This window comes from Oreochromis aureus, linkage group 14 (genome assembly GCF_013358895.1).
Source record: "Oreochromis aureus strain Israel breed Guangdong linkage group 14, ZZ_aureus, whole genome shotgun sequence".
NCBI classification, from domain to species: Eukaryota; Metazoa; Chordata; class Actinopteri; order Cichliformes; family Cichlidae; genus Oreochromis; species Oreochromis aureus.
The window spans coordinates 23,658,982-23,670,917 of NC_052955.1; the positions used below are offsets into that span (position 1 = coordinate 23,658,982).

The window sequence follows — 11,936 nt, forward strand, 5'->3', positions numbered from 1 at the left end:
TCACAACAGTGGCAAACTTCAATGGGGTAAGTTCAAGACCTGTCTGAAGAACACAAATATAAAAATCTGCTTATATGCGATTTAACTTTAAAAATAACCTTATTCAGTTAGTTTAAAAAGAAAAAGGAACATTTGGTTTGGTAGGTCGAAGCAATATGTTTGATTGGGAGCTATTCATTTTCTATACCAGCTGAAGTCTTAAGAGAATTGAGTCATTATTAGAGAAAGGCATTACCCGAACCTTCTGGCTATAATGATTTTATGATTAATGGACAAACTGTTTCGACATTTGCACTAAATACCAGAATCCAAGTAATCTTTCAGAAGTGTTTCTGTATCATGAAAACAAGTGTACAGTATATAATGTGTTTCTATTTGAATGCCTAGATTGTACCCTAACTCTAGTTTTGCACCTTGGATATGTAATTTTCACAGTTATGTTAACATTTGGGCAAAGGGTGGAAATATTTTAACATTTTCTATGTGAATGTGCTGTGTAAGTTTTTTCATAACTTTCCTATAATTTTCTAGTCATGATTACAGGTCATGGAAAGGCTGATCTATTTATCACTGCTGCTGGGTAAGTTACAAACCGACTGGTCATGGTTAGAAACCTTTAAAAGTTATTTTATCAAAATTACAATTATCAAATCTAATCACACAGAAGAATAACCCTTTCCCTTGTTTAGTAAATGCACTATTTTGATTTTAAGAAAAGAATCCAGATCTGCACGCAGAGTTATTTGGTTCTCTCGGAAACTTTAAAATGCATGTTTGTTGTCAAATTTGTACTTGTCTATTTATTTATTTATCTATTTATTTATTTATGTATACATTTGTTCCTGTATTTCTTTATCTTTACAATTTTTTTTCCAAAGAAATTATTTTCCACTGCATATCATTTTATCTAACTTACTGATAAAACAAAAGTGATATATGGAAAGCAAAACACATACAATGAAAGTAATATATATACAAGGAAACTAAATACAGTTTTGGTGTAATCAACAGTCCAGCTGTTCAGCTGTTCCTCACAAAATCAAATAGCTTGCCCTCCTAACTGCATATTTGACAGTTGGAACTGGACACTTCAATGTTTTCAAACCAGCACAAACCCTGACACAGTGATGGTTATGGCTCAGACACTGGATCAATGTATGCCTGGGAGCAACTCTGATATATACAAAACTAGCTGTTTGTCTTTGAACGTAAACGAAGGTAAGCTCTCCAAACCACACTTTTGTTCTTATCTCTACTAAATGTCCATAGTTTAAAAACTGACATATAATAAGATGTCTGCATGCTGTGTGTTTTTACATATGGTTTCCAAGGATTCAACAACATAAAACTGGACACTGCTCAGAACTGCAAAGGCGTATCCACTCCAGCTGTCAGAGGAAATCAATGTGACAAAAATCTCACTGATAACATGTGTATCAACGTTACATCAGGGTAAACATGTCTTGCACTCATTCTGCTGTTTTTGCTCCAGTAGTGTGCATTACAGATAATTATTGTTTTCTTCCAGGGAGAAAATGTGTATCTCCTTGGTAACTAATGAGAAAGTAAGAATGAAATTCAGCTGCATTCAACAAAACCCAGTCAGTATCTGTAATGACACTGGTAAGTTTTATTCAACACGATGAAACCATTTTGCTGCTTTTTAAGCAGTTTTTAGAACTTTTTTAATTTGGAGCTTTAGCAAACAAAAAATAAGGAAATGTCTGCTGACTGTTGTTTATGGTTGAAATATGACACAGCATAAGATGTGCATAGGGGTGAAGTGCAGCCCTAGACTAGTCAGAAGAAAAATGCAAATAACCAAATTAAAGAATAATGCAGACATGAGACTTTGCAGACATGAGACATGCTAAAATAAAATTCTGGTCATTTGCATTTTTAGGTGCAATGCATTGTTACCTGCATTGCACCTGATGTTTTTTAATGAATGCCCAGTGTGAAAAACTAAAAAGTTGATCTTTTCATTGTAAAAACCTTTAAAAGAGTCCTCAGAGCTTTGCATTTGTAGCAGTAAGGCAGAAGTCTGTTTTGTGTCACCACATCCTAAAATCTGTGTTGCAAAAACCTTAACCTACCTTTTCTGTGTTCAGATCTGCAGTTCCACTCAGTAAACAAAACTTGGATTGATGCATTGGAGCACTGTCGGCAAGAGAATTCCTCCTTGGTTGAAATCTACAATGACACAGTCGGTGTTGAAGTTAAAAATTTGCTGCAAAATAAAACAGACTCACACACAGGGGTGTGGGTCGGCCTGGAACGATCCATTTTTGGCAAAAATCCTGAATGGAAATGGATTTCAGGGTCAAAGGTTTCATATTATCAGTGGAACAACAGTTTTCCTGTGAACTCCTTAAACAACCACTGTGGAAAGATCATCTCGGTTAATGAGGCAAAAGAAATCAAGTGGCTGGATGCAAACTGCCATGAAAAACTGCCATTCATCTGTCAACGTAAGTGGCTGTTTTGCTTAAGATTAGGTCAGGTATAAGCACCCAAATGTTTTTAAATCTCACCTTTCTTCAATTGCCAGGTCTGAAGAACAAGACTTGCTTTACTAAAGCATCTACTCTAAATCCAGGTATATCTACTGTGCCCAGTATGAGCAGAGGTCTCTTTTTCCCCCTGCTCCATTTGCCCATTGTATTGTACATTTCAATGTTCTTCCAATTACTACCTGTCTCCGACCTGTCTTCCCATATGATGTCTGTCCTATGTATGTATGGTCGGGGGCATCCAACTTCACTGCAGGTGCAAACTTGCATGTGACAAATAAAGGTTTGATTGATTGATTGATTACTGAAACTGTTTTTCAGTTTGAAAGCAGAAACTTGTAACTTTATGTTCACTTTATGTTTCTTAGAAGGAATGTATGCAAACTGAAAACAAAAGTCGTTCTGTTATTCGTTTTCATCACCTTAAATCCACATTTGTGTTTTGGGTTACAGTGCTTTGCATTGACATCAGCAAGGACAACAGCAATCAATGCTAATAGGTCAATCAAGAACAGGATATACTACATCTTCCTTGTCACACTGAGATGAGATTGCTGAGGAAACAGATGAATGACCCAACAAACCCAGTGTGTAAATACTCTCTTTAGGCTACTGTTGTGTTTCACAGGAAAACTATTTTGGATGTCATTATTTTTAATACTTTGTATTATTGTAGGTTCTTTACCTTAAATTAAAAGGCGCCTTGAGGCAACTGTTGTTGTGATTTGGCACAATATAATTAAATTGAATTGAAAATTGAATTATTTGTGACAGATTTTAGAAATGTCATGAGCCTGGGGTTTTTTCAGTTTGTTCTTTAGTACATTTAGTTTTGTTCCTAAAAGTTTTTAAAGTTTAATTCTGGTTTGTTTAAATCTCTTTACCTCTGTTGTGAACTGCATACAAAGTTTGTGTTTGTGTTATCAAACGGATGCAGATCTCTTTAGAAAAATACACACTCACAAGACAAAATAAAAACAGACTCCTCAAATTTAAAGCAGAGCAGCTAAAAGCCATTAAACAACAATGTTGGGCCTGTTCCAAAATGTGAATGCACATGCTTTGAAATCAGAGGTCTTGTTGAATAATAATAATAATAATCTACAGAGGCACAAAAACTTTAAATTATTGTCTGCTTGAATATTAGCCCAGCTCTACTTATAAATTTTGAGTCATTTTTTGTTTGTGCTACTTTTTGAATGATCTTGTGCATTTTTTTGCAAGGGTAAATTTATATGTTTGGTTACTTAAGTAACCAGGGTTTATTTATCAGAGCTACATTAGTAGCTCTGATAAATAAGCCTGTTATGAAACTTTAAATCAGAAAAAAAAAGAGTTTACCTAAGTGCAGACAGCTTTATTTTATCATTTGTAGATTAGTAGTAATTAATCTTGTATAGGTTGATTGGCTCGTTTTAAATCTGTGCACTGTTTTTGTAATTTGTTTATTTTTTTATTTTTGTAATATATCTCTGATTCACTTTTTCTTGCTGACCTTTGTGCTCCTGTAACTGTGAATTTCCCCAATTGGTGATTAATAAAGTCTGTGTCCATGCCCAATTGAGCTTTAAACTCTTTTTATGATGACATTTTACCTATCAAATTTTCTAAATTGCAATTAAGACTATGACATGCATGTGTGGGATGTTTTCACTATTTGAAAGTCAGAAGAATGATGGTTGTTGAAGCCTGTTTGGATGTGTGTTGCACAATACTACTACCACTGCCACTACTACGTTTACTACTGCTGCACAAGGGCCTTGAATGGACATGTGGCAGCAAGGGTTAGAGGTCAGACACCTGGGGCCTGCAGGTTGGGGCTTGGGTTTAACAACCCTAGCTTGTACCAAATACTGACATCCAAGTGGTAAATGTTGTTACCTCTGAGAACTATAAGACAGAGTTCTATGAAAACAGTTTGTGGCCATGTCCACACTAATGTTTTTGTATGAAAACATCTTTTTCTCTCAGTTTTGGCCTTCTGTCCACACTGAGACCACACTGCTCAAGAAAAACTGAGCTTTTTTGAAAACACTCTCCAAAGTGGATTACGCATGCGCAGTACAGGAACGTAGCGTTTTCAGTGTGGATGAAAACAATGGAAAATGATAGTGCGGTCGCGGAGCGTTTTTAGACAAAAAAACCATTTTCAAATTTATCCAGATTAGTGTAGACGTTGCCTGTGACCTGTCTTGGTCGGGTTACTCCACTCACATGTGGAAAAATCACATAATCTTATTGTGAAACTAATTACCATTTGATAGTAATTTGAGGTTGCTGCAGCAAAATCATTTAAGAAAAATATCTTTAAATGTCACTGTGCTTTCATTAGAAAATATAAAATGTTGATTGTTTTGATGTAAAACAAAAACAAAAAAAGGTTAAGAAGTTTAAAATTGTATGATAAAAAAAGAGAGAAGAAAGAAGGTCCATGAGATGCTTCATACCGTTTAAGCAAGACTCAGACAGAACATTGAATAATAAAAGTGTCCTTCCTGTTTGTGTCATGTTTGTATTTTTTAATACCTGAGCTAATTTGTAAAAGTACAGTGACTAAAAACAGAAGTACACATTTAGGGAAATTGTGCTGTAACCACACATTACAGAAAAACAGATGCATTATAATATCAACATCTCAAGGAGTTTATGTATTTGATTTATGCACTGAATTCATACGGACATCATAAGCTAAAAAGGTGAGCTTAACAGTTAAGGTGAGGTCCTCCGTACACCCTGTACAACTTTGTCGTAGATGTTATTGGACGGAAGAAATAAGATGTAATAGTAAATATCTAAGTAGATCATTTGTTTTCGTGTAAACTGGAAAATAATTTTTCTATCCACCATATCTGAAACTTTCAATTCAATTCAATTTTATTTATATAGCGCCAAATCACAACAAAAGTCGCCTCAAGGCGCTTCATAGGTACAGAGAAAAACCCAACAATCATATGACCCCCTATGAGCAAGCACTTTGGCAACAGTGGGAAGGAAAAACTTCCTTTTAACAGGAAGAAACCTCCGGCAGAACCAGGCTCAGGGAGGGGCGGGGCCATCTGCTGCGACCGGTTGGGGTGAGAGAAGGAAAACAGGATGAAAGACATGCTGTGGAAGAGAGCCAGAGATTAATAACAGATATGATTCAATGCAGAGAGGTCTATTAACACATACTGAGTGAGAAAGGTGACTGGAAAGGGAAAAACTCAATGCATCATGGGAATCCCCGGCAGCCTACGTCTATTGCAGCTTAACTAAGGGAGGATTCAGGGTCACCTGGTCCAGCCCTAACTATAAAAAGGAAAGTTTTAAGCCTAATCTTGAAAGTAGAGATAGTGTCTGTCTCCCGAATCCAAACTGGAAGCTGGTTCCACAGAAGAGGGGCCTGAAAACTGAAGGCTCTCCCTCCCATTCTACTTTTAAACACTCTAGGAACAACAAGTAAGCCTGCAGAGCGAGAGTGAAGTGCTCTAATAGGGTGATATGGTACTGCAAGGTCATTAAGATAAGATGGGGCCTGATTATTTAAGACCTTGTATGTGAGGAGCAGGATTTTGAATTCAATTCTGGATTTAACAGGAAGCCAATGAAGGGAACCCAATACAGGAGAAATATGCTCTCTCTTTCTAGTCCCTGTCAGTACTCTTGCTGCAGCATTTTGGATTAGCTGAAGGCTTTTCAGGGAGTTTTTAGGACATCCTGATAATAGTGAATTACAGTAGTCCAGCCTGGAAGTAATGAATGCATCAACTAGTTTTTCAGCGTCACTCTGAGACAGGATATTTCTAACTTTAGAGATGTTGCGCAAATGGAAGAAAGCAGTCTTACATATTTGTTTAATATGTGCGTTGAAGGACATGTCCTGGTCAAAATGACTCAAGGTTCCTCACAGCATTACTGGAGGCCAAGGTAATGCCATCCAGAGTAAGAATCTGGTTAGATACCATATTTCTAAGGTTTTCAGGGCCGAGTACAATAACCTCAGTTTTATCTGAATTAAGAAGCAGAAAGTTAGCGGCCATCCAGGTCTTTATGTCTTTAAGACATTCCTGCAGTTTAACTAATTGGTGTGTGTTACCTGCCTTCATGGATAGATAGAGCTGCATGTCATCTGCATAGCAGTGAAAATTTATGCTATGTCTTCTAATGATGCTGCCTAGGGGAAGCATGTACAGTGGCTTGCAAAAGTATTCGGCCCCCTTGAACTTTTCCACATTTTGTCACATTACTATGGAACGCCAGGACTGCCATAATGAATTAATTAAATACACCATTAAATAATTAATTAAATGTGGCAATAATTAATTAAAATTGGAATTAATTAATTAAATAAATAGTTATGACACATGTAATTAATTAATTATTGACACATTTAATTAATTATTTATGTATTTCACATTTTAATTAATTATTGACACATTTAATTAATTAATTATTGACACATTTAATTAATTATTTATGTATTTCACATTTTAATTAATTATTGACACATTTAATTAATTATTTAATGATATATTTATTTATTTCATTTTGGCAGTCCTGGCGCCTGGCTCTCACCATGAAATAATTTTATCTGTCAACCTCACCCATCAAACTAAGTGGGCGGGGTTAACGCTGCCCATGCAGCTTCTCTAACATTTGATTGGTTGCCGTGCAAAGTAAGTCAAAACAGGTCGATCCTAGATAATCGATTGCTTCTGTAGACTTGAGGCAGCCAGGTATCCCAGAATGCAGATCAAATCACAGCCAGCAATGGTGATGGTGTAGTTTTACAATACCCCGTTTTTCTGTCACCAACTACACTTTTAACAGTGTTTTAGCCGCGAATGTCGCGCTGTAATCTTCACATGTCTGGTCAGGTTGTCAACATAGAACATGTTTGCATAAGTTCTCAGATGTTTTCAGAGATTTCAGTAGCTCTGCTAACAGTCAGCATGCAGAGTGCACCGAGGGGGTTACGTTAACCGGTTTGTTTACATATTCCACTCTCCGTGTTCCACATGTCGCATTCGCATATTCTCATTTTCACCGAACGATCGTCTCTTTCCACCTGGTCTTGTGTGTCTGTGCTTCTGTAACATAAAGAACGAGCTGACATTTTTCTCACGAAACCAGCGATCAGCTCAACAGACCCTCAGTTTACCTGCATGCATCCTCCTCACCTGTCAGCTGTTTAACACCTGCTGCTAATTCAAGAAACACGCCCACGTTACCTGGTGATAGTCACAGTTTAACTGGGCAGCCGGTGCTCGATATAACGCAATGTCAGCGCATTTTTCTGCACAAGATAATATAGTATTTTTCCCGAGCGCAGAGCTGCTGGAGCTTGTTTCCTGACAGAGCACTTTATAGGCGAACCAGCTTCACCGGTGGCTGATGTCCAATCACCGGCACACAGCTTTGAAACCTCACCTGAGTTTTAGCTCTCAGTGGTTAAACACTGGACTTAATTCACTCAGGTTTTGTCTGTCGGGTCACGTTTACTTCACTGTTTTATTTACAACTGAGCAAATCGGTTTGGCTGAGCCTAAAGTTACTTTTCATAACTGCATAGTTTTACAGACGTGTTGTTAATGGTTCACTGGCACATGTGTTAGACTGAACTATTCGCTTTTCTTTATCTGGTGTGTTTTGGGTTTAACAGTGAATTTTGAGATTAATCTGACTTTTAAAATGTTTTATACAAAGAGGAAAGAGACGGCGCATTTCCACCGAGAGGAGCGGAGTTTGCAACAGCATGTTCATAATGCAGACGGCAACCTGGACAGAAATATTATATCATCTGTTTTTAATAGTTGTTCAACTGTACTCTAAACACCAGGTATCTGTTAGAATTTTTAGAGTTTACTTAACTAAAAATAAATGAGGTTAACATATAATTTGTGTGATTTTTTTCTCTCTTTTTTTTCTTTTTTGGTCATGTTATGTTTAACTGTCAAAGGCTTGTTACAAACTATGAAACACATCGTGCAGACTTCTGGATGTTAGAACAGGTTCGATCGTGTATTCATTTGGTGATTTATTAAATGTATAACTGTTATTCTAATCTGCTGCTGAGTCTCTTACGCTGATGAAAATGATCACGAACTGTTCAACCAATCACGTTCATTCCACTTTGATCTGCGACAAACTGACGGTTCATCTCTGTTACAGTGTTGCGTTAGACTGCTATATTTTTGTGTTCTTTATGCTGTAGATTTTCACGTCTCTGGAATAGTTGGCAGTAATAAGGTTGATTTTCTGTAAAATCATATTGATATGACCCGTGAATTATTCGTAGATGACAGTTTGATTAGTCAGCCGGGAAACTCTGTGTTAACTCAGAGAGCTGAAGATATCGTGGACATGCTGACCTCGGTCCGTGGTGTACAGGGCCGTTTACCCTCATGATTAATATTCACAATAAAAATATTAGCCGAACATCATGAAGTCTGTATGTGTTTCATAGTGACGAACAACCTTTGTACAGTTAAAGCCAGCAGTTACTACATGACGGAAACACCAACGCTATCTCTTTTATGCGTTTATACACAGGTCACGCTGATTACTGAACAAAAACCCAAAGATCAGCTGTTAATCAAATTTATTTGCTCTCCCTCCTCCTTAAACATGTTTTTAATGTTCGTTATAATTCAGAATTGGCGACTGAAACACGTAGGACACATAAGAACATCAGGAAATAAAACACCGATAAATATAACCTCAGTAAAAGAAGTCAGTGTCAGCGGGGGCTATTACAGCTGTGTACCGGGGCCTGCGCTTTGTCGGCGGCAATAACAGCTCGATTCCTTGCGAGGCGAGCGGGTCTGTCCCACGCTTTGCCGTGAGACTGGGCAGACATCTCCGAAATCATCGAAGCACTTTTTCAAAGAGGCTGTATCTTGACAAACCGACCAGACATATGAAGATTAAACCACTACATTCTCGGCTAAAAAAGTATTAAAACGTATTTGGTGACACACAAACAGGGTTTTTCAGAGTTCAGTTCTGTTAGTTTCCACATGCCGGTTGTTGTGTGCTAGAAACAATGGCCACCAGGCCAAAGCAATGGTTTTGACTCGATCAGCGTTAACCCCGCCCCCTGGGTTTGATGGGTGAGGTTGACAGATAAAATTATTTCATGGTGAGAGCCAGGCGCCAGGACTGCCAAAATGAAATAAATAAATATATCATTAAATAATTAATTAAATGTGTCAATAATTAATTAAAATGTGAAATACATAAATAATTAATTAAATGTGTCAATAATTAATTAATTAAATGTGTCAATAATTAATTAAAATGTGAAATACATAAATAATTAATTAAATGTGTCAATAATTAATTAATTAAATGTGTCAATAATTAATTAAAATGTGAAATACATAAATAATTAATTAAATGTGTCAATAATTAATTAATTACATGTGTCATAACTATTTATTTAATTAATTAATTCCAATTTTAATTAATTATTGCCACATTTAATTAATTATTTAATGGTGTATTTAATTAATTCATTATGGCAGTCCTGGCGTTCCATACATTACAGCCACAAACATGAATCAATTTTATTGGAATTCCACGTGAAAGACCGATACAAAGTGGTGTACACGTGAGAAGTGGAATGAAAATCATACATGATTCCAAACATTTTTTACAAATAAATAACTGCAAAGTGGGGTGTGCGTAATTATTCAGCCCCCTGAGTCAATACTTTGTAGAACCACCTTTTGCTGCAATTCCAGCTGCCAGTCTTTTAGGGTATGTCTCTACCAGCTTTGCACATCTACAGACTGAAATCCTTGCCCATTCTTCTTTGCAAAACAGCTCCACAACTGCCCTGTGACGGCCTCAGAGGTTGTCTAAGAGAATATTGGGAGCAACAACACCATGAAGTCCAAAGAACACACCAGACAGGTCAGGGATAAAGTTATTGAGAAATTTAAAGCAGGCTTAGGCTACAAAAAGATTTCCCAAGCCTTGAACATCCCACGGAGCACTGTTCAAGCCATCATTCAGAAATGGAAGGAGTATGGCACAACTGTAAACCTACCAAGACAAGGCCGTCCACCTAAACTCACAGGCCGAACAAGGAGAGCGCTGATCAGAAATGCAGCCAAGAGGCCCATGGTGACTCTGGACGAGCTGCAGAGATCTACAGCTCAGGTGGGGGAATCTGTCCATAGGACAACTATTAGTCGTGCACTGCACAAAGTTGGCCTTTATGGAAGAGTGGCAAGAAGAAAGCCATTGTTAAAAGAAAACCATAAGAAGTCCCGTTTGTAGTTCGTCACAAGTCATGTGGGGGACACAGCAAACATGTGGAAGAAGGTGCTCTGGTCAGATGAGACCAAAATGGAACTTTTTGGCCAAAATGCAAAATGCTATGTGTGGCAGAAAACTAACACTGCACATCACTCTGAACACACCATCCCCACTGTCAAATATGGTGGTGGCAGCATCATGCTCTGGGGGTGCTTCTCTTCAGCAGGGACAGGGAAGCTGGTCAGAGTTGATGGGAAGATGGATGGAGCCAAATACAGGGCCATCTTGGAAGAAAACCTCTTGGAGTCTGCAAAAGAGTTGAGACTGGGGCGGAGGTTCACCTTCCAGCAGGACAACGACCCTAAACATAAAGCCAGGGCAACAATGGAATGGTTTAAAACAAAACATATCCATGTGTTAGAATGGCCCAGTCAAAGTCCAGATCTAAATCCAATCGAGAGTCTGTGGCAAGATCTGAAAACTGCTGTTCACAAACGCTGTCCATCTAATCTGACTGAGCTGGAGCTGTTTTGCAAAGAAGAATGGGCAAGAATTTCAGTCTCTAGATGTGCAAAGCTGGTAGAGACATACCCTAAAAGACTGGCAGCTGTAATTGCAGCAAAAGGTGGTTCTACAAAGTATTGACTCAGGGGGCTGAATAATTACACACACCCCACTTTGCAGTTATTTATTTGTAAAAGATGTTTGGAATCATGTATGATTTTCGTTCCACTTCTCACGTGTACACCACTTTGTATTGGTCTTTCACGTGGAATTCCAATAAAATTGATTCATGTTTGTGGCTGTAATGTGACAAAATATGGAAAAGTTCAAGGGGGCTGAATACTACACCATAATTGACCTTAGTGTGTGAAGAGGACTCTCCATTTACTTGAACAAATTGGAGTCTATTAGATAGATATGATACAAACCACTGCAGCACAGTACCTGTAATACCTACAGCATGTTCTAATCGCTCTAATAGGATATTATGGTCAACAGTATGGAACGCAGCACTGAGGTCTAGCGGGACAAGCACAGAGATGAGTCCACTGTCAGAGGCCATAAGATCATTTGTAACCTTCACTAAAGCTGTTTCTGTGCTGTGATGAGCTCTGAAACCTGACTGAAACTCTTCAAATAAGCCATTCCTCTGCAGATGATCTGTTAGCTGTTTGA

General features: G+C 37.7%; 1 protein-coding gene across 1 annotated transcript; it reads left to right on the top strand.

Moving 5' to 3' along the window:
- On the top strand, positions 1-4,073 carry LOC116323011. Its single transcript, XM_031743270.2, has 8 exons — positions 1-26; positions 532-580; positions 1,076-1,218; positions 1,332-1,452; positions 1,529-1,623; positions 2,112-2,471; positions 2,552-2,599; positions 2,967-4,073. Exons 2-8 carry the CDS (start codon positions 534-536, stop codon positions 3,008-3,010), a joined length of 858 nt encoding a protein of 285 aa, XP_031599130.1. The 5' UTR covers positions 1-26; positions 532-533; the 3' UTR covers positions 3,011-4,073.
- Positions 4,074-11,936: the final 7,863 nt, after the last annotated feature.

Coding starts and splice junctions, on each gene's coding strand:
- LOC116323011 (XM_031743270.2), top strand. CDS start 534: ATGATTACAGGTCATGGAAAGGCTGATCTATTTATCACTGCTGCTGG. Junction 581..1,075: donor CTATTTATCACTGCTGCTGG/GTAAGTTACAAA, acceptor CATATTTGACAG/TTGGAACTGGACACTTCAAT. Junction 1,453..1,528: donor TGTATCAACGTTACATCAGG/GTAAACATGTCT, acceptor GTTTTCTTCCAG/GGAGAAAATGTGTATCTCCT.